This window comes from Acomys minous (genome assembly GCF_964271855.1).
Source record: "Acomys minous genome assembly, chromosome: 6".
Classification (NCBI taxonomy): domain Eukaryota; kingdom Metazoa; phylum Chordata; class Mammalia; order Rodentia; family Muridae; genus Acomys; species Acomys minous.
The window spans coordinates 102,091,555-102,113,871 of NC_140487.1; the positions used below are offsets into that span (position 1 = coordinate 102,091,555).

The following is a 22,317-nucleotide window of genomic DNA, read 5'->3' on the forward strand; positions in this document are numbered from 1 at the left end:
CAGCCCCTGGGTGTGGACCTCAGAGCAGGGACTCGCGGGATCTGATGCCAGACAGACTGTTATCCAAGTGACAGGTGCTCTCACAGCAGCCAAGAAGCAAGTAGTTAACCCACTTTAAAAGCAACATCTTAGCTGGGCGTGGCAGCCCATGCCTTTAGTCTCAGCACTTGGGAGGCAGAGTCTGTGAGTTCGAGGCCAGCCTGGTCTACAAAGTGAGTCCAGGACAGTGGAGCTGTTACACAGAGAAACCTTGTCTCAAGAAGTCAAAAACAAAACAAAACAAAAAAAGGCACATGCCTTTAATCCCAGCTCTCAGGAGGCAGTTTTCTGTGAGTTCAAGGCCAGCCTGGTCTATACAGTGAGTTTTAGGACAGCTTGGGCTATATAGAAACCTTGTTTCAAAACAAACAAATAAGCAAACAACCCCCACAAAGCCTCAAAAGAACAAAACCAGAACCCCCCCAAACATCCTCCCTCCAAAAACAACAGCCTTATTGATATGTAATTTACACATCTTTCAATTAGTCCATTTAAATGTACATACAGTACAAGGGGCTGGAGGGATGGCTCAGTGGTTAAGAGCACTGGCTGCTCTTCCAGAGGTCCTGAGTTCAATTCCCAGCACCCACATGGCAGCTCACAACGGCCTGTATCTCCAGTTCCAGGGGATCTGGCACCCTCACAAAGACATACATACGTGCAGGCAAAACAGCAATGTACATAAAAATAAATAAATCTTTTTTAAAAAGTAAAGTACAGGGCTGGATCTGTAGCTCAGTTGGTAGAGTGCTTATTTAGCATGGAAGAAATCCCAGTGTACTGAGTACACCAAGGCAGTCATGGTGGTGCATATCTGTGATCCCAGCACTCAGGGGGCGGAGCTTGGAGAACCTGAGATCAAGGTCATCTTCATTTCCATAGTGAGTAGAGGAGTAGAAGCCAGCCTGGCCTATATCAGGCCCTATTTAAAAAAAAAATATATATATATATGCATATACATATACATATACATATACATATATATATATACCAGACTAAGCAGGGTGTAGTGGTGCACAGACTGGGGAGCACCAGGGAAGGAGAAGAAGGTGAATTGCTGTGAGTTCAAGACCAGCCTGGTCTACAAAGTGAGTCCAGGACAGCTAAGGCTACACAGAGAAACTCTGTTTCAACAAACAAACATCCCCTACCCCAAATAAAACCAAACAAGCTGGCCTCAAACTCACAGAAATTTTGCCTGTCTCTGCCTTCTAAGTGCAAGAAGTAAAGATTTATACCACCGTGCCATCTGGCAATTTTTTATTTTTTGGTTTTTCTTTCTTTTTTTTTAAAATATATTTTATTAATTTATTCATATTACGTCTCAATTGTTATCCCATCCCGTGTATCCTCCCATTCCTCCCTCCCTCCCATTTTCCCCTTACTCCCTTCCCCTATGACTGTGACTGAGGGGGACCTCCTCCCCCTGTATATGCTCATGGGGTATCAAGTCTGGTATATTTTTTGGTTTTTCAAGACAGGTTTTCTATTGTAGTCCTAGCTGTCCTGGACTCTCTTTGTAGACCAAGTTGGCCATGAACTCAGAGATCCGCCTCTGAGTGCTGGGATTATTACAGGCGTTTGCCACCATGCCCAGCCTGCTAGGTGGTAATTTAAAATTAATTTAATTTTAGGTGAATGTGTGTCTGCCTACATGCATGCCGGGTATTAGCAGTGGCCAGAAGAGGGCACTGGGTCCCTGGAACTGGAATTCTAAGTGTTTATGAGCAGATATGTGATGAGTTCTTGGAGTCAAGCTTGGGTCCTTGGGAAGCGCCTGTCTTTGCTGACCACTGAGCAGTCCTTCCAGCCCTAGACCTTAGGTGACACAGGGTTTCTCTGGGTAGCCCTGGCTGTCCTGGAACTCACTGTAGACCAGGCTAGCCTCGAATTCACAGAGATCCCTTGCCTCCCAAGTTCTGGGATTAAAGGCCTGTGCCACCACGCTGGACTCTCAGTCCTTACACTGTTGATCCTCGGAAGTAGCTGGGATTTCAGGCTGTGCCACCAGCCCCAGCTCACAACCAGTTTTCCTTTTCTGTACATTGGTATTTTGCCTGAATTTCTGAGAGATTGGGTCCACTGAAACCAGGGTTACAGATAGTTGTGAGGAGCATGCGGACACTGGGAATCGTACTCGGGTTGTCTGGTTCTCTGGAAGAACAACCGATGTTTGTAACCACCGCTGAGCCATCTCCCCAGCCTCACAACCAGTTTTCAGACAGTTCATCACCCCGACGAGAAAGGCCATTGCTGTGAGAATCACTGCCCATTTCCCCTTCCCTCAGCCCTCAACAACCCCATCTACTTCCTGTCTCTGTGGACCGCCTACTACACATTTTTTTTTAAAAAATGGATTCAGAGCTGGGATGTAACTCTGTTGGAAGAGCTACATGTGAAGCCCTGGGCTTGAGCCTTAGCCCACACGCTGGACTCTGATGTTTGCTTTTAATTCAATGGATATTTGTTGAACATAAAATATGTTCCATTTTCTTGTGTGCGTGCATGCGTGCGTGCGTGCGTGCGTGTGTGTGTGTGTGTGTAAGTGTAATGGCGGGGCAGTTTGCAGGTGGATTCTTTTTTAAAAAGATATTTTAATTATTGCCAGGTGTGGTGGCGCACAACTTTAAGCCCAGCACTCGGGAGGCAGAGGCAGGTGGATCGCTGTGAGTTCGAGGCCAGCCTGGTCTACAAAGCGAGTCCAGGACAGCCAAGGCTAACACAGAGAGACCCTGTCTCGAAAAACCAAAAACCAAAAACCAAACCAAACCAAACCAAAACAAAAGATATATTATGTATACAGTGCTCTGTGGGCATTTATACCTGCAGGCCAGAATTGGACATTAGATCACATTACAGGTGGTTGTGAGCCACCATGTACTTGCTGGGAATTGAATTTAGGACCGCTGGAAGAGCAGTCAGTGCTCTTAACCTCTGAGCCGTCTCTCCAGCCCCTGCAGGTGGATTCTTGCAGAGGAGACTGACTTTACTTTTTTTTTTTTTTTGAGATAGGGTTTCTCTGTTTAGCCCCGGCTGTTCTGGACTCATTTTGTGGACCAGGCTGGGCTCAAACTTACAGAGATCTGCTGCCTCTGCCTCTCAAGTGCTGGGATTAAAGGTGTGTCCCACTATGCCCGGCCCAGTCAAATTTTTTTTTTTTCAAATTTAAACCTTTTTAAAAATAATTTTTATTTCGTGTGTATGGGTGTTTTGCTTGCACGTGTCTGTGTCTCTGTGTGTACCATGCGTGTGTAGAGCCTGCAGAGACCAGAAGAGGCCACTGGATCCTCTGTAACTGGAGTTATAACTGGTTGTGAGACTTGGTGTAGGTGCTGGGAATTGAACCGGGGTCCTGTGGAAGAACAGCCAGTGCTCTTTGCAGCCGAGTCTCTCTCCAGCCCCCTGCAGTAACTTACTTATTGTCTGTCCCACGGGAGTGTCTTTGGGAAGAGTGTGCTTATACTTTCCTGCTGCTGTCTCTGGGGGTAGCTGTTTTGTGACAGTGACTTCTTTTAAGGAAACACTTTTGGAAAAGAGTGCTTCTGTAGGCTGGGATGTGGCTCAGCCTTGCTTAGTGTGCACAGAGCCCTAGGTTCAATCCCTAGCACCCCATAAAACTGAGTGCCGTGGGTCTCACCTGTCATCCCAACACTAGGAGGTAGAGGCAGGGTTCGGGAGTTCTAAGTCATCTTTGGCCATCTACCAAGTTGACACCAGCTTGGATTACGTGTGTACCTGTTTTGTTTCGTTTTTGAGACAGGGTTTCTTTGTGTCACCTGGGATGTCCTGAACTTGCTAACTTGCTTTGTAGATCAAGCTGGCCTCGAACTCACATCGATCTACCTGCCTCTGCCTCTCAGAGTGCTGGATTACAGATGTGTGCCCCTATTTAAAAAAAAAGAAAAGAAAAGAAAAACGCACTGAGCATGGTGGCACACACGCCTTTAAATGTTAGCACTTGGGAGGTAGAAGCAGGCAGATCTCTGTGAGTTCAAGACCAGCCTGGTCTACACAGTTTTGGGCCAGACAGAACTACACAGTGAGACCCTGTCTCAAAAACAGAACAAAAAAGGGAGGGGGGGAGGGTGCGGTCGGCTCCAGAATCCCTGCAGCTAAGGGACTCAGAGAGGAGGTGAGCAGAGATGGGGAGCAGGCCTGGCTGGTGGAAGGACTGGACCCAAGTGCTAGGATTGGTCCTGAGCCTGTGCAGGGGAGGCTGTGAGATGCCAGGAGGGGACCAAGCTGGGCAGGATGTGGTTATGGAGCCCATGAGCTGAGACCCCTCCCTGAAGGCAGCAGCAGCAGCTGTTTTGATCGGGAGACTGAAAAGAAGGCAACATCCTACTTGAGTGTTTGTGTGATGTGGCAGCCGCAGTGGTGGTGCACGCCTGTAATCCCATCACTGGAGAGGCAGAGGCAGAGGCAGAGGCAGAGGCAGAGGCAGGCAGGTTTCTGAATTTGAGGCCAGCTTGGTCTACAGAGTGAGTTCCAGGACAGCCAGGGCTACACAGAGAAATGCTGTCTAGAAAACAAAAACAAAAACAAACCAACAAACAACCCCCCCCCAAAAAAAACCCAAACAATCCCAAAAAGTGTTTGTGGCTGGGGCCAGATGTGATGGCATACACTTTTAATCCCAGCATTCAGGAGGTAGAGGTGGACAGAGCTCTGTGTGTTTGAAGCCCACCTGATCTACATAGTAAGTTCCAGGATAGCCAGAGCGACAGGAAGAAACAAAGAAAACTGCTCTCTGTCACCTACATGGGGTTGCAGGCAGTTGGCAGCCAACATATGGGTGTTCGGAATGGAACCAGGGTTAGCTGGAAGAGCAGTCAGTGCTCTCAGCTACTCAGCCATCTTCCCAGCCTCCCTCAATGCCCAGCTTTTTTTTTTTAAAAAAAGATTTATTTATTTATTATTATGTACACAGTGTTCTGCCTGCAGGTACACCCGCAGGTCAGAAGAGGGCATCAGGCCACATCATAGATGATTGTGAACCACCATGTGGTTGCTGGGAACGACCTCTGGAAGAGCACTCAGTGTGCCTAACTGCTGAGCCATCTCTCCAGCCCCTCTATGCCTAGTTTTAAAAAGCGTTTTTTGGGGCCTGCGAGATGGCTCAGCGGGTTAGGGAGCTTGCGGCAAAGCCTGGTGACTGAGGTTTGATCCTGGGAACCTACATGGTGGAAGGGCAACTTCATACAAGTTGTCGTCTGACTGCAACACTCCTATTCGCCTCTCCCTCAAATAAATGCATGGTCATTAAAAAGGCATTAAAAAAAAAAAGTAGTGCATCAGCTGAGCATGTGGCGCATGCCTATAATCCCAGCCCTGTAAGAGGCAGAGGCTGGCAGATCTATGAGTTCGAGGCCAGCCTGGTCTACAAAACTAGTCCAGGACAGCCAAGGCTACACAGAGAAACCCTGTCTCAAAAAACAAAACAAAATAAAAATAAATAAATAAAAATAACTAAAATGGAGTGCATCATATGGAAAGCATGCCCGCTGTGCTAGCATCCCGGTTAGGCGATGGTGGGCTTGCCTTTGGGACTGTTCTGGATAATTTAATGCTGTGAACATTTGCATACAAGACTTGGGTAGGCATGTTACCCCATGTTATTTGCCCAAACTCTCCCTCTCTCTGGTGAATAGTGTATTCAAGTTGGCATAGGACAGCTGGGACACCAAGGACTGTGTGAGCTGTCAGGAGGCATTTGCAAGAAGGGGCCTTGATGGTTAAGCAGAAGGTGAAACTGAGGCCCAGAGCTACTGAGGTTACTGGGGCCTGGGAGCTGTCCTGTAAGGAGTCCTGGGTACCAGAGTAAAAGTTGGGAGAGACGAGACGGCAGGATGGGAGTCCAGGACATCAGTGTGGTGGGGCATCACAAGTACTTGTCAAACTCTAGACCTGACTCCCCCTATCATCTGGACACTGTGGGTGACAGCGACACCACTGTGCCAGTGTCGAGATGACTGAAGAGCCCAGGTGGTACCTGGCCTGCACATGGGTGGCAGAGACCTCATCAGGAAAGGGTTTGCGTTAGCAAAGGGATGTGCTGAGGAAGGTTTAGCCCGCAGTGTGTACAGCAGACCTGTGACTTTGAGATTTGCTTTTGAATAACCACTGAGTTCTGATCTGAACGCCTGGTCCTGGTGGCTGGTTTGGTGACAGCTTTCCTTCTTCTCCCTACAGCACAACTGCAGACGCCATGCTGCCTTCGCTGCTGTTGTTGCTGTTGGGGTGTTGGTTGAGAGCGTCCTCTGGTGGCGGGGCTGGGGGCGCAGCTGGATATGCCCCAGTGAACTATGTACAGCCCATGCAGAAAGGACCAGTGGGGCCGCCTTTCCGAGAAGGCAAGGGCCAGTACTTGGGTGAGAGCCTCCCTACTCAACAGTACCTAAGACTGCACCCCAGCTCCCTAAGCCCCTCCAGATTCTGCAGTCCACAGCTCCCCAGTGTCCAAAAGACATCTTCCCAGCTCCGCTTCTTCCTGGTGGAAGGGCTTCTGAGCTTTAGAGGGCCAAAAGCTGCCTGTGGTTGGTTGATGCAGGTGGCCTACATATAAGAGTGGGTGGGATTGGGCAGGTAAGGAAGCAACTACACTGGTCTGTAAAGTGGGCTACTGGCGCCACCTGGTGGCCATCCCACCATCAGGTCTTGCGGCCATGAATAGAATTCTAAGTTTGCTGGGCAAGGCTGGCTGGGTAAAGTACAAGGAGCCCTAGATGAGGACGCCTGCAGTGCTCCCAGGATGGCAACTGGGCAATTCCGAACTCCTCCCATCATGGAAGGACAGCTCTGGGAATGTGCTCCCCAGTGGGAAGCCTGTCCATCCCCAGTGCTTCCTACACTGTCATGGGGGCATGGTAAAGGAGGTGCCCAGCTCCCATTGCCCAGGTCCCTGACTGCCCTCTTCTCTCTCTTTCAGAAATGCCTCTACCGCTGCTGCCAATGGACTTGAAAGGCGAGCCAGGTCCCCCTGGGAAGCCTGGACCTCGGGGTCCCCCTGGGCCCCCTGGCTTCCCGGGGAAACCAGGCACGGGAAAACCTGGACTCCACGGGCAGCCAGGCCCTGCTGGCCCCCCTGGCTTCTCCCGGATGGGCAAAGCTGGTCCCCCAGGGCTCCCAGGCAAGGTTGGACCGCCAGGGCAGCCAGGACTGCGAGGGGAGCCAGGGATACGAGGGGACCAGGGCCTCAGGGGGCCCCCGGGCCCCCCTGGACTTCCAGGTCCTTCAGGCATTACTGTCCCTGGAAAACCAGGTGCCCAGGGAGTGCAAGGACCTCCAGGATTTAGGGGGGAGCCAGGACCCCAGGGAGAGCCCGGACCCCGAGGAGACAGGGGCCTCAAAGGTGATAACGGAGTGGGCCAACCCGGATTGCCTGGGGCCCCTGGGCAGGCAGGCGCCCCTGGGCCCCCTGGGCTGCCTGGTCCAGCTGGCTTGGGCAAACCAGGTTTGGATGGGTTACCAGGAGCCCCTGGAGACAAAGGTGATTCTGGGCCCCCTGGGGTTCCAGGCTCTAGGGGAGAGCCAGGAGCTGTGGGTCCAAAAGGGCCCCCTGGGGTAGATGGTGTGGGGGTGCCAGGGGCAGCAGGGGTGCCAGGGCCACAGGGCCCAGTAGGGGCTAAAGGGGAGCCAGGACTCCGGGGCCCCCCTGGCCTGATAGGGCCTGTTGGCTATGGGGTTCCAGGCAAACCAGGACCTAAGGGAGACAGGGGCCCAGCTGGGGCCCCAGGGCTCTTGGGGGACAGAGGGGAGCCAGGAGAGGACGGGGAGCCAGGGGAGCAGGGTCCACAGGGCCTTGGGGGTCCACCTGGCCTTCCTGGGTCTGCAGGGCTTCCTGGTAGACGTGGGCCCCCTGGGCCCAAGGGAGAGGTAGGGCCTGGAGGTCCCCCAGGAGTGCCTGGCATTCGGGGTGACCAAGGGCCTAATGGCTTAGCTGGGAAGCCTGGGCTCCCTGGTGAGAGGGGACTTCCTGGGGCCCATGGACCCCCTGGACCAACCGGGCCCAAGGGTGAGCCAGGTTTTACAGGTCGCCCTGGGGGGCCAGGGGTGGCAGGAGCCCTGGGGCAGAAAGGTGACTTGGGGCTTCCTGGCCAGCCTGGCTTGAGGGGTCCCTCTGGGATCCCAGGACTCCAGGGCCCATCGGGTCCCATCGGGCCCCAGGGTCTGCCAGGCCTGAAAGGTGAACCAGGCCTTCCAGGGCCTCCCGGAGAGGGAAAAGTGGGAGAACCTGGCTCTGCTGGGCCCACAGGGCCTCCTGGAGTCCCTGGCTCCCCAGGACTCACAGGGCCTCCTGGGCCCCCAGGGCCTCCTGGGCCTCCTGGTGCCCCTGGGGCCTTTGATGAGACTGGTGTTGCAGGCTTGCATCTGCCCAACGGTGGCGTGGAAGGTGCTGTGCTGGGCAAAGGAGGCAGGCCACAGTTTGGGCTGGGTGAGCTGTCAGCCCATGCCACTCCAGCCTTCACCGCGGTGCTCACCTCGCCCTTCCCGGCCTCAGGCATGCCAGTTAGGTTTGACCGGACTCTCTACAATGGCCACAGTGGCTACAACCCAGCTACTGGGATCTTCACCTGCCCAGTGGGAGGGGTCTACTACTTTGCTTACCACGTGCACGTCAAGGGCACCAATGTGTGGGTGGCCCTGTACAAGAACAACGTCCCAGCCACCTACACCTACGACGAGTACAAGAAAGGCTATCTGGACCAGGCGTCTGGAGGAGCTGTGCTCCAGCTGCGGCCCAATGACCAGGTGTGGGTGCAAATGCCCTCAGACCAGGCCAATGGCCTCTACTCCACCGAGTACATCCATTCTTCCTTCTCAGGATTCTTGCTGTGTCCCACATAACCTGTTGGGGGCACCCTGCTGCCCTGGCCTCCTCCTCTTTAGTGATAGAGAGACCTTTCGAGTTACAGAGATGTCCGTTTGAAAGGAAACAAGCAAGAGCCAAACAGAGGTGGCCGGCGGCCTTGGCCCGAGGAGACTGATCTGCTTTCTGTAGGCCGAAGTTGTTTCTGGAAGAGGTTGGCCTAATTTTCTTTCCCCCCAGGTGCACTCTGTGTGTGTGTGTGTGTGGTGGTGGGGGAGTTGTACCCTGTTCTGGACCTGCCTGGTCTGCAGGCAGCACCCCCAGAGCACTCAGCTCAGCCCCCTTGTGAGTCCAGGAAACTGCTGGGAGAGGTGGCTTTCCTGTTGGCCTTAGATAGCATGGAACGGGCCAGGGGCTTCTGGTGTTCGCCAGGCCTGTCCCAGCTCCCCAGGGGCCTCCAACGGATGACATTAGGTTCTCTGAGGTTTTGTTTCCTTTTGGGGGGAGTGGGGACCATGGAGGCAGTCCACATGGATAGACCCTCCTCCCCCAAGAGTGAATCTGTGGAACCAAGACCTGTCCTGGTGGGGACCGTTGTGTGGCCCTTGCTACTGGCCCCTGGAAGACTCCCAAAGCGGCCATCTGTGGAGATCTGTGAAGGGGACAGGGGCACGGACCTGGGGCAGGTCGGTAGCTCTTCTGTCTCCCTGACTATCTCCAAAGCTCTGGCTCTCGAGCATGAGGGCCGACGGCCACGGGCTGAGACGGGATTCTGTGTAGTGTCTACACAGACTGCAGAGCCGAGCCGGACTGATGATCATGCAAACAGGAGCGTCCCTCCCTCTCGCCTCTCACCTGCTGGGGGTGGGCTAATTCTCTCCTTATTAGACCGTTAGGGGACGTTTGCCAACTCCAAAGTTAAGTGTCTTCAAGGCAGCACGCCTCTCGCTGGGCCCTCTCTGCAGAGAGGCCCACGAGCTTGTGGGCGAAGATTTCTTTTTCGCCTTAATAAGAACCACGCCGTGGGTATTTAGTGTCTACTAGAGGGCTCATCTGTGGGCACGTCCTCCTTCTCTGCCCTCTGCTTCCAATTTCCTGTTCTAAGCGGGGGTAGGGTCCAAGAGGCTGAAAGGCTCTGAAACAAAGGATGCCAGCGGGTCCACTGGAATGAGCTGGCTCTAGGGCTTCCACGACCCTCCCTAATCAGGATGCTCCTGCAGGAAGCAGGTGGGCTTACTTCCCAGCCCGTTCCCCACCCCCTACCCTCACCCCCCTTTCAGGCTGGGCTCAGCTGGGGGCAGGGATGGTGGTCCTTCTTGATTATGTAAGGATGGTTGCTTCCCTCTGTGGCCTCTGACCTTCCTCAGTCCTCACCTAGTCAGCCACTTAACAGTACCAAGTGCGAATCTGGGATATTCAATTGGCAATCCTTCTTGTGCTCCGATTTGGGCACGTTCGGCTCCCCGTGCTGATGGACTGAGGAAGAGGGCCCCGCCTCCTCCCCTGCCGACAGTGGCAAGGGGGGGGGGGGGGGAAGCAGCCTAGTGGACTGTTGGCTTCAGCTTCCAAAGGCGGATCTGCTTGTTACAGCAAGAGGAAGTTCTGTGGGAGCGAGGGTAGGGGGCGCCCAAGAGAACCAGCTGGGGTCTCAGAGCAACCCTGCTGGGCCTGTTGTTCAACTCCACCTTCCCTGGGTCAAAGCCACTAAGCTGATGTGTTAGGGGTGGGTTTGGACAGGCCAGAGATGAACCAGCTCCCAGAGGGAGCCCTGGATACCAGGGAACCCAGAAAGCTGGGTCAGTGCGGAGCTGCCAGTCTCCACCCAGAAGCCTCTAGGGAAGGGTCAGCGAGCCTGAGATGCTTATAGATTGGAGCGGCAGGTGGCGCTGTCACGACAGTGACACTTTTTCAGCCTGCGCGTCTGTGTATTCTGGCCCTTGTTCTAAGACAGAGGTTTTCGACTCATGACTTCATTTCTAACCTGGTGTAGGAGTTTCCTCTCTACTTACCATGTGCCCCATGTTAGGTTCAGGGAAATCGCGCTGGGGAACCAGAAGGAAAAAAAAAATGGGACTTTTTAAAAGGAAAAAAGACAGTATTGACTATATTGACTACCCCCCAATAAAACCTGTTGTAGAGACACTACTGCCCTGACTTGTTTCATTGGCATCCAAGTGCTTTCCTTCCTGGTTTCTTGAGGAGTGCACCTTCCTCACAGCTGCCCATTCAGGCTCCTGAGGCCCTCAGAACCACACCCCGCTCCCTTCCTGCCTCAGCACCACCAGGCAAACTCGGAGGCGTTCTATGAAACCAAAGAAGGGCAGTGGCTGGAGCCGGATGGAACTTGGTGGAACATTCCTGCAGGCTCTCAGAAGCACTGGAACTTGACAGTTGGCTCAGGATCCCAAGGGCCAAGTTACAACATCTGACACAGATTATGAATGAAATTGTCAATCTTTGCAGTGGGGCTTGTGCTAGGCCGCGTGCTGACAGGTAGGGGGCATTGTCCTGCGCAGAAAGTGCCTGCTCACAGCTTGCAACATGCTCACGTCCTTGACTCTGGGGATCTGACAGTGAACCTGATAAATGCCTAACCTGATAGGACCTCAGCTTGGCTGGAAGCCAACCTCAGGCTAACCACTCAGCTAGCCACACACGCTTGTCCCTTCACTGAACCTGGAAGGATGCTCAGAGATTGTCCTCATGGGGTGCATGGGAAGGTGTCTTTTCAAGTGCCCTTCCTTTTCTTTCTTTTTTTTTTTTTCCTCCCAACATGATCTCACTCTGGAGCCCTGGCTGGCCTGGGACTCACTCTGTAGACCAGGCTGGCATCAAATGCCGAGATCCATCTGCCTGTGCCTCCCAAATGCTAGGATTAAAGGTGTGCCCAGCTTCGCCTGTCCTTTATAACACATGCTGTACAAAACATGGGCCCCAAGATACATGAGGCATCCAACAGTCCACTGGGACACTCACTCTCTGCCACCGCCTCCAGGGCCCCTCTTCCTGGGTCAGCCAGGCCTGGGCTATTTGATGAAGTCAGGACAATCAGACTGTTTCTACCCAGTGTCTCAGGCAAAGCATTCACCAGATGCCTAGCTGACAAAAGTCACTGCTTCTGCCTACTCTGCCCTTCCTGGGCAGAAGCGGAAGACTGCCCCATAACACAGCAGCTACTGCACTGGGGCCCCAGGACTGGGAACATGTAGCCCAGGCAGGGAGTCACTACTTAAGACAATGCATCAGTAGAGACAGAAACAGGACACACTGGGGCTTACATGGAACTGTTTATTGCTGCGACTTCCACCAGAAGCTGTCAAGGAGCCCGTTCCAGTGAGGGCCAAGGCCAGGCTGCCACTGGGTAGGGTGAATGCCAGCCTCAAGAGCCACACAAGCCACTGCTGGCTCTGCCCAGTCAGCCACAAGCTGACTCTTATACTCATTAAAACCCGACGGAGACAGGATGCTCCCGCAAGTCTTGTGTTCTAAATGAGAGAGCGAGAGCCACAGATGCCTTTCCAAAGAAAGCCAGCCCTGGCTCCTCACATTTCCGAGGGCCCTGGGGTGTCATACAACCCCACAGAGTCAGAGCTGTAGCCCCGAAGAAGGCACCAGGTCCTCACTATTCCACAGTCTGTCCCAAGACTCCAGTCCCAAGGGTGCCCTCAGCCTGACCGCTAGGAATGCTGGGACAGGCGAGCCAGCCTACGGGAACTGTGGATTCCAATCTGAGATGTCCTTGGTCCTGATGGGCCTGACAGGGCCACTGAAGCTGTGGTCCTCACAGACTCCCTTGGAAGACTCGATGTAGGCTCTGGGCCAGGACGTCTGTCTCCTCATAGCCCTCACAGCTTTGCTGCCAGCTCTCTGGCACCTGCTCCATCCCATAGCAAGCTCCAGCAATGGCCCCAGCCATGGTGGCTATCGTGTCTGTGTCCCCACCAAGTGAGATGGAGTAGATGAGGGTCCTCTGGAGGCTGTTGAAGGTGGAGGGGATCTCAGGGTCAGGCTGCATGCAGCGCAGAAAGCAGTAGATGGCAGTGGGCACAGACTCCAAGGCGGCAATGCCATTGCCTGCGGGAAAGGCGGAGCATGGGAACCTGACCTCCCTCCCTGCCACAGGCTTCCTGCCACAGGCTGAGAGCCAGCACACCCAGCTCGGTGCAGGGCCAGGCCTGAGATCTCAGGCCCTACCCTGAGACTACCAGTGACCCACCAAGCCTGCTAGTGGCCAGGCAAGGTCCCACTTAGTCCTGTTCTTGCCTTTGATTCTGCTCTCTCCCAGGGCTGCTGGGGGGCAGTTCACCATGAAGGGCTCACTCCACATAGTGCCCGGCGCACAGGTACCAGGTAAATTAACATCCACAGCCACTAGTCGACACACTGGTTGCCAGTCGCTGTTTCTGGGGACACTGACCCTCAAGACTGCAGGCACTGTGTTCCCAGTCCTGTCAGGAGCCCGACAAGGAGGAGCTCCAGGGGTCCCAGAAGCCCTCTCTGCACTGTGCTTAGCTGGGGTACATATTAGTCAGAGTCCACCCACCTAGCTCAGACACTACTTCCTCTCGGCTCACCACGTCCTGGTCCAGCAGCTCTCCCACCTTCCTCAGCCTGCTGGAGTATGGCCGCTCCTCCATACCCAACCTGGGGTTTTGCAAACAATATTAGAGATGTCAGCAAGCAGGCAGAGATACAGGCAGGGGGAAGGGAGTCATAAGAGGAATTGGGGACACCAAGTCCCACCCATGTAGGTACATGTGCCTTAACAGTGTTGTTCCTTGAGACACTGAGGGCCGTGAATCTTCGGAAGCAAGGGGGCTCTTCTAACCACTCCATAGGTTCCCAGCGAAGGCAGGAGGCTTGGCTTTGGGGCCGTGCCTGGTGCCCGACCCCTGCCCTGTGCATACTTCTGACTTGCCTCAACCCTCATTCCAGCCTTTACTCACTCCTTAGCATCCAGGACCGACTGGGCATCACCCTCCAGCTCCTCCATGTGGCCCAGAAGCTGCTTGAGGAAGTGCTCACTGGATGACACACCCTGCAGAGCTAGGTGCACAGCCAGGGCCTGCAGGATGGCACCGTTGTAACCCAGGGAGGAGGCATGGGTCAGCTGGGCTGAGAGCCGGGCAAACTAAGGAGAGGAGGAGCCACTGTCACATGTCTCTGCAGACAGAGTCGGGAAAGGGGTATTTGTGACCGGCCTGCCCAGTACCTTCTGTACATCTTGGACACTGCTATAGGCCAGGGGGATGCCCGCCACCCGCATGGCACCCCCATTGCCATAGGAGCCCTTTCCATTGAACTGGGCTCGGGCAGGCTCATAGACATCGCGGCACTTGGGGCTCAGGAGCTTCCTGAAGACAGTGATGACCCCGGCTCCGTACCCTCTGTCAGGGTCCTTCTTGTATTCTTGGGCAAACCTGGTGGAGAGAAGGGAGGCAGTCAGGGTTTCGAAGGTGCCTCTCAGGGCTACAAGAAAAGGCTGGGGCGGGCTAAAGGGGAGGGAGGCGAGGTGCCTAGGATGCCTGTGTATACAGTGTGGTCACTTTCAGCTTGGGGGGCTGGTGTCAGCCTGAGAAAGGGTTCTGCTGCGGGAAGGGGTGCTGAGGGCTGCAGCACCACTGCCTGCCTGGCTGGACTCATGCCAGGGTCACCCCCTCACCTGTGAGCCATGTCCACCTCGTCGAAGGCCTCCTTGGCCAGCAGGGATTGCACCAGGGCCCTGGCCATGGCGGTGTCATCTGTGTAGTACAATGTTTCTGCAGAAAAAGGGTGGTGGGGTGGGTGAGGGCAACCCACAGGGCTACGGTAGCATGCTTATTCCTCTTGGCCCAACAGCTGACCTCTACCATGACCCTGCTGTGACCTTTTACCCCTTCCTCCTGCAAGCTAGCAAGTCTTCAGATGTCAGCCTTGGGGTCTTCAGCTACTGTCTGTGACAAGATGGCCACGGCACCCTGCTGCTTTCTGAAGGGGAACCTTCCACCCCCTTTTCCCTTCACCAGTCATCAATGTGGTCTGCCTGGGCTAACTGCCTCCCATCTCCAGTGTGGCTTTAAGCACTGCCTCAACCTCTCAAGTCAGACGTTGCCTTCTTTTCAGTCTCCCGATCAAAACAGCTGCTGCTGCTGCCTTCAGGGAGGGATCTCAGCTCATGGGCTTGGTAACCACACTCTGCCCAGCTTGGTCCCCTCCTGGCATCTCACAGCTTCCCCTGCACAGGCTCAGGACCAATCCTAGCACTTGGGTCCAGTCCTTCCAGCCAGGCCTGCTCCCCATCTCCGCCCACCTCCTCTCTGAGTCCCTTAGCTGCAGGGATTCTGGAACCCTCTGTCCTTAAAAAATAATTTTTTTTCCTCTGTATGGGTATTTTTGCCTCCATGTTTGTCTGTGCACCACATGCACGCCTGGTGTGCCCAGGGAGGCCTGGAGTTCCAGGCGGTTGTGAGCTGCCATGCGGGTGCTGGCGTTTGAGCCTGGGTCCTCTGGAAGAGCAGTCAGTTCTCTTAACTGCTGAGCCATGTCTGCTGCCCCTTTTGTTTGCTTCTGAGATGGGGTCTCGCTGTGTAGTTCTGCCTGGCCTAGGGCTGTGCTGTGAGCTTCCTGACTCTTTCTCCTAAGTGCTGGGATTACAGGTGTGTGACACCACATGTTCAACACGCCACACTCAAAGAGGCTACTAAGTTGCTGGGGGACAGGGCCTTTGCATCACTGAGCAGACCGAGAATAAAGTTGATTCTTCTCATGAGTCTCTCCCTCCATGTAGGCCGAACTCCATTTTCCCTCTTCCCAGGTGGTCCCCTCCCTGCCTCCTACCTTCATATCAGTAAACACATTCCGAGTCTCTCCCGGCTGGGGCAAAGGTAAAGGCCACTGGGGTAAGGGGTTGCTCTTTGCCCTTCTCTTCTGTCGCCCCAACCACACCCCCGTGGGTGAGGGGGCCATCCGGTCTCCTTCCGTTAGCTCACTGTAGCCTGACCTTCCCGAGGGAGCCACTCTGCTTCAGTCCCAGCCCAGGGGCTGACCTCCTGCCTTCTCAGGCGGTGGCTATCAGCCATCCATCTCCTACGGACAGTCCCTTATTTAGGGCAGGGCTCCAGCCTCAAGCTGCAACGTCTGTGGAGACTGACCCAAAAGGGGAACCTCTTTTGCAGGGCTACTGGGACCACATCGTAGGAAAAGGCTGGCAAAGCGAGCAGCCCCCAAAGGCAATCTCAACGCAGAGAGGAACGAATCGAGCCTTTAGGAGACGGGCTGAGCTCCTGGACTTAGTCCTGTCTGAGGCAGGAACTTCCTTTGGACTCTTCACTGTGCCAACTCTTTTCACTGTTTTTTTTTTCCCCAAGGCAGGATTTCTCTGTGTAGCCTTGGCTGTCCTGGACTCACTTTGTAGACCAGGCTGGCCTCGAACTCAGAGCGATCCACCTGCCTCTGCCTCCCGAGTGCTAGGATTAAAGGCTTGCGCTACCACACCCGGCTTTCCACTCAGACCTTCTTAAATTGGGTTTTCTGCAGCCACAAGGTCCCAATTACCACTCAACCCAAAATACTTTTTTTTCATCTTATCAAACCATAATAAAACAGTTGTCCTCGCCTTATCTCTGCTTCCTTTAATATGTTTTTCATGTTCTCCTCGACTCACTCGACTTTTTTGTAACCCACCAGTGTCTCCACCTTCAAATTCTTCCCTCTAGTTCTGTTACTATCTTCCTGCTTCTCGGAGCAAACCTGTCCTTCCTCATCTCTTTCCTCTACCTCGATGTGCCTCTTACTCATGGTGTCCTCTGGGGATCTGATGATGGCCGCCTGTTACTATGCTTATATGCTCTCCAAGAAGAATCGAGTCCTCTGCTGACATCTGGACTCGGCGTCGGAGGACAAGCTGCCCACGCAAGCGAAAGGAAGGGATTAAGGCTAAGGACAGAGCCTGCTGACGCCCACACCGGGCCAACAGATTCGGAGAAAGCTGGCCACGACTGAACTGAAAGCTCTTGCTCTCGCCAAGACAGGGGAACATGGCTAGACACCTACTACCTACTACCGGGAGACCTGGAGGAAACCTGCCGGGGGACATGGCAGGAGACATATTAACGGGAGAGCTGGAGGAAACCGACAGGGTGGCAGGGGCCTTCCTCGGTGGCCTCGTCCGTGCGCACGCCCCGGAATCTCAGCCGGGCCTCGGGGACCCGACGGGTGGCGCCCCGCCCACCTGTCCGCGCGCTGCCCGGCGTGCCGGGGTCCGGCTCCAGGCTCTGGACGTGATGCAGGACTGACATCAGGCTAACCGTATCGTGTGCCTCGTAGACCGCGCCCACGCAGTCTCCCAGCAGCGCGCCCGCCAGGCAGCCTCGGAAGCGCGAGAGGGAGCGGGCCGCACCAGCCCCGCCGCCGCCTGCCGCCGTCATCGCTGCCGCCGCCATGCGCGCGTGGGCTACACGCCACTTCCGGCGCCGCCGCCGCCTCCGCGGTCGCGTCCCTACAGCGCCCCCTTGTGGTCTGGAGCCTCAGCATGCAGGCCCACCCCCACAGCGCCACCTGGCGGCTTGGAGCCGCAGAACTCCGCAGTCCTCGCACGCTTCGCTTTGCTGCCTCCTACCTTGGCGAACGAATCCGCAGGAGACCCTTTTAAAAGCACCCCAACAAGAAGGGTGCCCAACCAAAGCTACTGCTGCCCGCGAGTGAGCACCCTTATCTTTGCACTCTCATTCCTTCTGGAGTCACTTTCGGATGCTTGACCCTTATGAGTCCTAGGCCACTCCATCATCCAGATGGTGTGTCTCCTTCTGGACCTCATGGGTAACACAATAGAACCTGGCCTGAGAACTCCATATTTATTAGTTTTGCTGAACCCTCCTCACTCCCCATCCCCACCTTCCCTCCTCCCTCAGCCACCAAGGCTAGACTAGCTCCGGCTGGCAGGTTTTGATTGGACTCAGTATGCGGTTTGTCGTGCGCGTGAAGGTGTCCACCTGGGGCACAAATTTCTCAGCTGGCACCGTCAGCTTGCGTCGGGTGTCCAAACACTTGGTGTCCAACAGCATGGAGTTGGTCTTACACGCAATATCAGCCTGTAGCCGGGCCAGATGCTTGAACAGGGCATCCAGAGCATCCCTGTGGAGAGGAGGCACCGAAAGTTCACAGCCCGGCATCAGGCTGTGAGGGCCAGGGTAATTAGCTCACCAGCTTTTTTTTTTTTTTTTAATTCGAGTCAAGGTTTCTCTGTGGAGCCTTGGCTGTCCTGGACTCACTTTGTAGACCAGGCTGGCCTCGAACTCACAGTGATCCGCCTGCCTCTGCCTCCCCGTGTGCTGGGATTACAGGCATGTGCCAACACACCCGGCTGTCATTTCGCCAGCTTTAAAGCCCAGAGGGACCAGCAGGAAAAGTACAGCCCATCTCATGGTTGGACAGTGTCTCCCACCCTTCCTTCCCACACTTTAAACCTACTGTGTTTGGGCCAGCTTCTGCTTCATGGTTGCTATGGTGGCCTCCAACTGGTGCACTTCATCAGTGAGGCCATATTGTGTCTGGAGGCAGAGGGGGCAGGATGCAGTTCAGCCACACTGCCCTTCAGCTGCCCTCACGGCCACCCTCAGAATGCTTGCTCCACCAGTGGGGGGGGGGGCAGTCCCCTCAGGGATCTTTTCTTACCTGGTCCCGGCAGAGTTCCACATTGGGCCGGTAGGTTCTGGATTCCAGCCGGGTATGTGCAAGCTTCAAGTTCATCATCTTCCTGCGCAGGTCCTCCTCCAGGCGCCGAATATCTTCCTGCAGCTGGGCTATCTCTTCTAAGGTCTGCGGCGAACATTGCTGTTCCCCAACTGGGCAAGACTCACACTAGGGCTAACCCCCCTCTTCCTCCAACCCCCCGCCCCCGCCCCCTTGAGAATTTCTGGACAGAGCATCTGTGCCTCGCCTCACAGCAGGGTGGGTTGGGCAGGGTAACACTCACATTTTTCTCTTGCCACTTGAGCTCACTATATAAGCTCTCCATCTCCCGAAGCCGCTTCCTGAAGGCAAATTCGGTGGCAACCCTCTGAGCGTCCAGCTCGTTGTTCGTCTGCATGACAGGAGCGAGCCAGGCAAGAGGAGGGGTCATGGTCTTGGGAGGCTGCTGTTTTAAGTCAGGGGGAAGGGCTAACACCACGGCGGCCTGGGCTCAGTCACCTGAGCAATAGTTAGAGCGATGGCTTCCCTCAGCTCTATGGCTGACTTCATTTCCGCGTCCGCGTGGTTCTTGTTGAACCTAGTGAAGTCATCCCACTGCTGCAGCGTGGTGGAGCTGTGGAGGCAAGGAAACCACGGGGTCAACAGGGGGAAGCCTCCAAGGGTTGGGGAGGAGGGACTGCCCGAAATACTATTCTTACTCTTTGGGGACTCGGGTGGGGTTGACCTTCAGAGAGATGTTTGGGGAAGTGAGGTTGAGAGAGAGGCATCCCCTGTCGATTTCCAGGGTCTCCATTTTATCTCGGTGGTCAGAGTTGAGCGTCTGCCGGACTTCCTGCATGAGGCTGGGGAAGGAGACAGTGTTGGAACCATCTCCCGTTTCCCCTCCCTCCCCCCACGCAGCTTTCATTGGACTGCAAGGATGCTGAGGGTGGTGTGTGTGTGTGTGTGTGTGTGTGTGTGTGTGTGTGTGTGTGTGTGACGATGCTGGTGCTGCTGCTTCCGAGACAGAGCAGCCAAGCCTCATGAGTGTCCCCTAGACACAAGGCACAGGTTTGTGGCTTCACATGCATGCATGCTTGCATGAACACTTACAGTTAAGGTACCGAGAGCAGTGGCAGGAACAGCAGCTGCCTAGAGTAGGGTCCTAACAATGAGGAGGCAGTGGAAAGCATGCTCTAAACAACCAGTGGCTTCTGCCAGAAGGCCGGGAGGGACAGAAAGTATCATTCAGGCAGCCGTTCTTTACCCACAAACCCCCGGGGGTGCTCCCAGGGCACCCGAGTGTGCTCAGGACCGCCTCTGCCTCACCAGAGCTGCTGGAAGGCCTGGCTGATCCTCTGTTGCAAGGCCTTCTTGGTGGCTTCGATGACTTCCACCTCTTTAATCAGTTCTTCCTCCACAGGGTCCCTCACCACATCAATGTCTCGCCGGCTCTCCCGCAGGGTCAGGCACTCGATGGCCACATCCAGAGGCAGGTTCTTGGCCTGCAGATTTTGCTCAGCAGACTCTTTCATCTAGAAAGGCAGGGCATGGGGGACTCACTTCAGCAGAGGGGAGCAGTGGCTTCCCAGATCTGGAAGTGGAGTAGGGTGGGGCTTAGGCCTATGGCCGCCAGCCCTGGCTCCCTGCCTGTGTCAGGGTGTCGATCTCAGCATCTAAATCGGTCAGACACTTGTCCAGCATCTCCTTCCATCGGTTGACAGTGCTGATCCTCTCTTCCAGGCGAACCCTGTTGTCATGTTCGTCCCAAACAGTCTGGAAGAGACAGAACCCAAGAAAATGGATGTCTGTGCTTGAGGGCTCTCCCGTGGCCCACGAGGCTGGAATGGGGTGGGAGGGGGCGAGGAGAGGCAGGCAACCTGGTTGTTGGTCTCATTTCGAAGGATCCGGGCCTCCTGGCAGATCTGGTGGGAAGCATCTCGCTGCCGCTCGGCATTGGTGGACAACAGGTAGCTGTTGGTGCGCCAGTCTGAGAGCTGGTAGCGCTGGCTTGGCTTGACACTCAGCGAAGCCATGGCTAAGAAGCCAAGGGTCTGAAGCCCTTAGGCCTGGTTTCAGATCACCACCTGCGGAGGAAAAACAACGTGCCTTTTCAGGACCTGGATCCTGTCCTCTTGGCTCTAAGCCCTTTTCCGCAGAGTCGGCTGGGAAGGCTTCCAACACAGTCCCCAGCTCAACTTTCCTGTGTAGCAATCAAGCTATATTTCCTCAGTGGTCCATCTTCAGGCACAAAGCCCTGAAGCCTGCAAGGGCGTGTAAAGGAAAGGATAGAGCCGGTGTGTGTGTGTGTGTGTGTGTGTGTGTGTGTGTGTGTGTGTGTGTGTGTGTGTGTGTAGGAGACGCCAAATGCTTGTGAAGCGATGGCAGGGAAGCATGCCTTTTAATATGGTTTCCACCCCTGCTTCCAACAATCCCACTTTCCCAGGCTTTGGGCCAGGCCCACAGGGGATCTGAGGAAAAAAAAAGTCTTGTTTCCTTTCCGGGGTGGTATGACTGGGCTGGCGCACCCAGGCTGGAACCAGCTACCTGGGTAGGGAGGGCCGCCCTGTCTCTTGCCCCGCCCTGGTACGGAGGAGGAGCAGCAGCCTGGCTGCCCGGTAGGAGGTGAAGTCAGTCTAGCACCCTACAGGACCCTTCCCCAGCATAGGCTGCGCCTTTGGGGTTTTAGTCAATACCCCGGCATGAAGTCTGGCTTAGGAGGTCAGCCCCAGGATTCTCCCGCCCCCCGCAGCCCCTCACCTGAGCTCCCCGCTCGCCCTCTATGCCCCCGTCTGGAAAAGTCCTGTTGTTTGCGGCTCTGGTTGCCGAGCAACCGCCCCCTCCTCGCGCGGTCACCTGCGCCCCAGCGCCGTCACCTGGGCCCCAGTTTGGCGGGGCAACAGCGCAGCTGCGGATCTAGGAACTGGACATTTTAGTTTTGACCAACGCATTAGATTGACAAGCTTTTAAAAGTATGGGTGATGGCTCTTCTTCTCACTCTTCCTGTCTCTGTCTCCGTCTCTCTCTATCTGGGGTACCCCTCCCCCCTTCCTTCTCCCCTCATGCTCATTTAATAAACTCCTCTGATATATATATATATAAAAGTATGGGTGATGTATAAGAACAGTAAAAAGCTTTGTTCTCAGGCTCGCTTTCCGCTCAGGCTCGATTTCCTTGGGGGTGAGTGGGGTGGGTGGTGGTGGTGTCTCCTTCCAGAAATGGGTGAGATTACAAAAACTGTGTCTTGGGCGTGCAATTAACACATATTCTCCCCCCCCCCCCCGAGACAGGGTTTCTCTGTATAGCACTGGCTGTCCTGGACTCGCTTTGTAGACCAGGCTGGCCTTGAACTCACAGCGATCCATCTGCCTCTGCCTCCCAAGTGCTAGGATTAAAGGCGTGCGCCACCACTGCCCAGCAGAATGTATTATTCTTACCAGCGAAGTTGTAAAGATAGGGGAGGTGTCTGGACTTGGTAGGCAAGTGGAGGGTGGGGCTTCCTTCGAAGAAGTGGGAGGTCCTTCCTGCCCCATTAGTTCTGAAGCCCAGAAAAATTAAAACATATTTTTAAAAAATTACAGATCCCCTCTCCACACACACACTGTGTAACCCAGGCTGGCCTCAAATCCTCCTTCCTCAGCCTTCTGAGTACCAAGGTTACAGGTGTGAGACACCACCACAGGCTATTTTGTAGACTCTAACATACAGCTCACAAATGAGACATGACTAGGAGTTGTTATGTTTATATGTAGAGTTTCTTCTCTATGTAGCCTTGGCTGTCCAGGCCAGCCAAGGTTATATAGAGAAAGCCTGTCTTGAGA

At 54.8% G+C, this 22,317-nt stretch overlaps 3 protein-coding genes across 4 annotated transcripts; 1 reads left to right on the forward strand and 2 right to left on the reverse strand.

Annotated features, from left to right (window-relative positions):
* The first annotated feature begins 6,232 nt into the window (after positions 1–6,232).
* On the forward strand, positions 6,233–10,993 carry COL8A2 (collagen type VIII alpha 2 chain). 2 transcript variants are annotated; one of them, XM_084787643.1, is made up of 2 exons: positions 6,233–6,410; positions 6,968–10,993. In XM_084787643.1, the coding sequence occupies exons 1-2, from the start codon at positions 6,248–6,250 to the stop codon at positions 8,884–8,886; spliced, it is 2,082 nt and encodes a 693-aa protein (XP_084643769.1). In that variant the 5' UTR covers positions 6,233–6,247; the 3' UTR covers positions 8,887–10,993. The 2 variants fall into 2 exon arrangements, with proteins under 2 accessions (XP_084643769.1, XP_084643770.1); XM_084787644.1 differs by having other exon boundaries at positions 6,233–6,392.
* Positions 10,994–12,122: 1,129 nt separating this feature from the next.
* On the reverse strand, positions 12,123–17,297 carry ADPRS (ADP-ribosylserine hydrolase). Its single transcript, XM_084788126.1, has 6 exons — positions 17,058–17,297; positions 14,511–14,607; positions 14,061–14,268; positions 13,795–13,979; positions 13,392–13,492; positions 12,123–12,922 (listed from the first exon to the last, which is right to left on the reverse strand). The coding sequence occupies exons 1-6, from the start codon at positions 17,266–17,268 to the stop codon at positions 12,630–12,632; spliced, it is 1,095 nt and encodes a 364-aa protein (XP_084644252.1). The 5' UTR covers positions 17,269–17,297; the 3' UTR covers positions 12,123–12,629.
* A 367-nt stretch (positions 17,298–17,664) lies between these two features.
* On the reverse strand, positions 17,665–21,320 carry TEKT2 (tektin 2). The gene is made up of 10 exons (XM_084788125.1): positions 21,257–21,320; positions 20,377–20,583; positions 20,147–20,272; positions 19,826–20,031; positions 19,216–19,359; positions 19,016–19,130; positions 18,801–18,908; positions 18,500–18,643; positions 18,296–18,375; positions 17,665–17,959 (listed from the first exon to the last, which is right to left on the reverse strand). Exons 2-10 carry the CDS (start codon positions 20,530–20,532, stop codon positions 17,746–17,748), a joined length of 1,293 nt encoding a protein of 430 aa, XP_084644251.1. The 5' UTR covers positions 20,533–20,583; positions 21,257–21,320; the 3' UTR covers positions 17,665–17,745.
* Positions 21,321–22,317: the final 997 nt, after the last annotated feature.

Coding starts and splice junctions, on each gene's coding strand:
- COL8A2 (XM_084787643.1), top strand. CDS start 6,248: ATGCTGCCTTCGCTGCTGTTGTTGCTGTTGGGGTGTTGGTTGAGAGCG. Junction 6,411..6,967: donor AGGCAAGGGCCAGTACTTGG/GTGAGAGCCTCC, acceptor TCTCTCTTTCAG/AAATGCCTCTACCGCTGCTG.
- TEKT2 (XM_084788125.1), bottom strand. CDS start 20,532: ATGGCTTCGCTGAGTGTCAAGCCAAGCCAGCGCTACCAGCTCTCAGAC. Junction 20,273..20,376: donor GAAATGAGACCAACAACCAG/GTTGCCTGCCTC, acceptor TGTCTCTTCCAG/ACTGTTTGGGACGAACATGA. Junction 18,909..19,015: donor TCGCTCTAACTATTGCTCAG/GTGACTGAGCCC, acceptor CCTGTCATGCAG/ACGAACAACGAGCTGGACGC.
- ADPRS (XM_084788126.1), bottom strand. CDS start 17,268: ATGGCGGCGGCAGCGATGACGGCGGCAGGCGGCGGCGGGGCTGGTGCG. Junction 14,608..17,057: donor GCCGGGCAGCGCGCGGACAG/GTGGGCGGGGCG, acceptor CTTTTTCTGCAG/AAACATTGTACTACACAGAT. Junction 13,493..13,794: donor TCGGTCCTGGATGCTAAGGA/GTGAGTAAAGGC, acceptor GCAAAACCCCAG/GTTGGGTATGGAGGAGCGGC.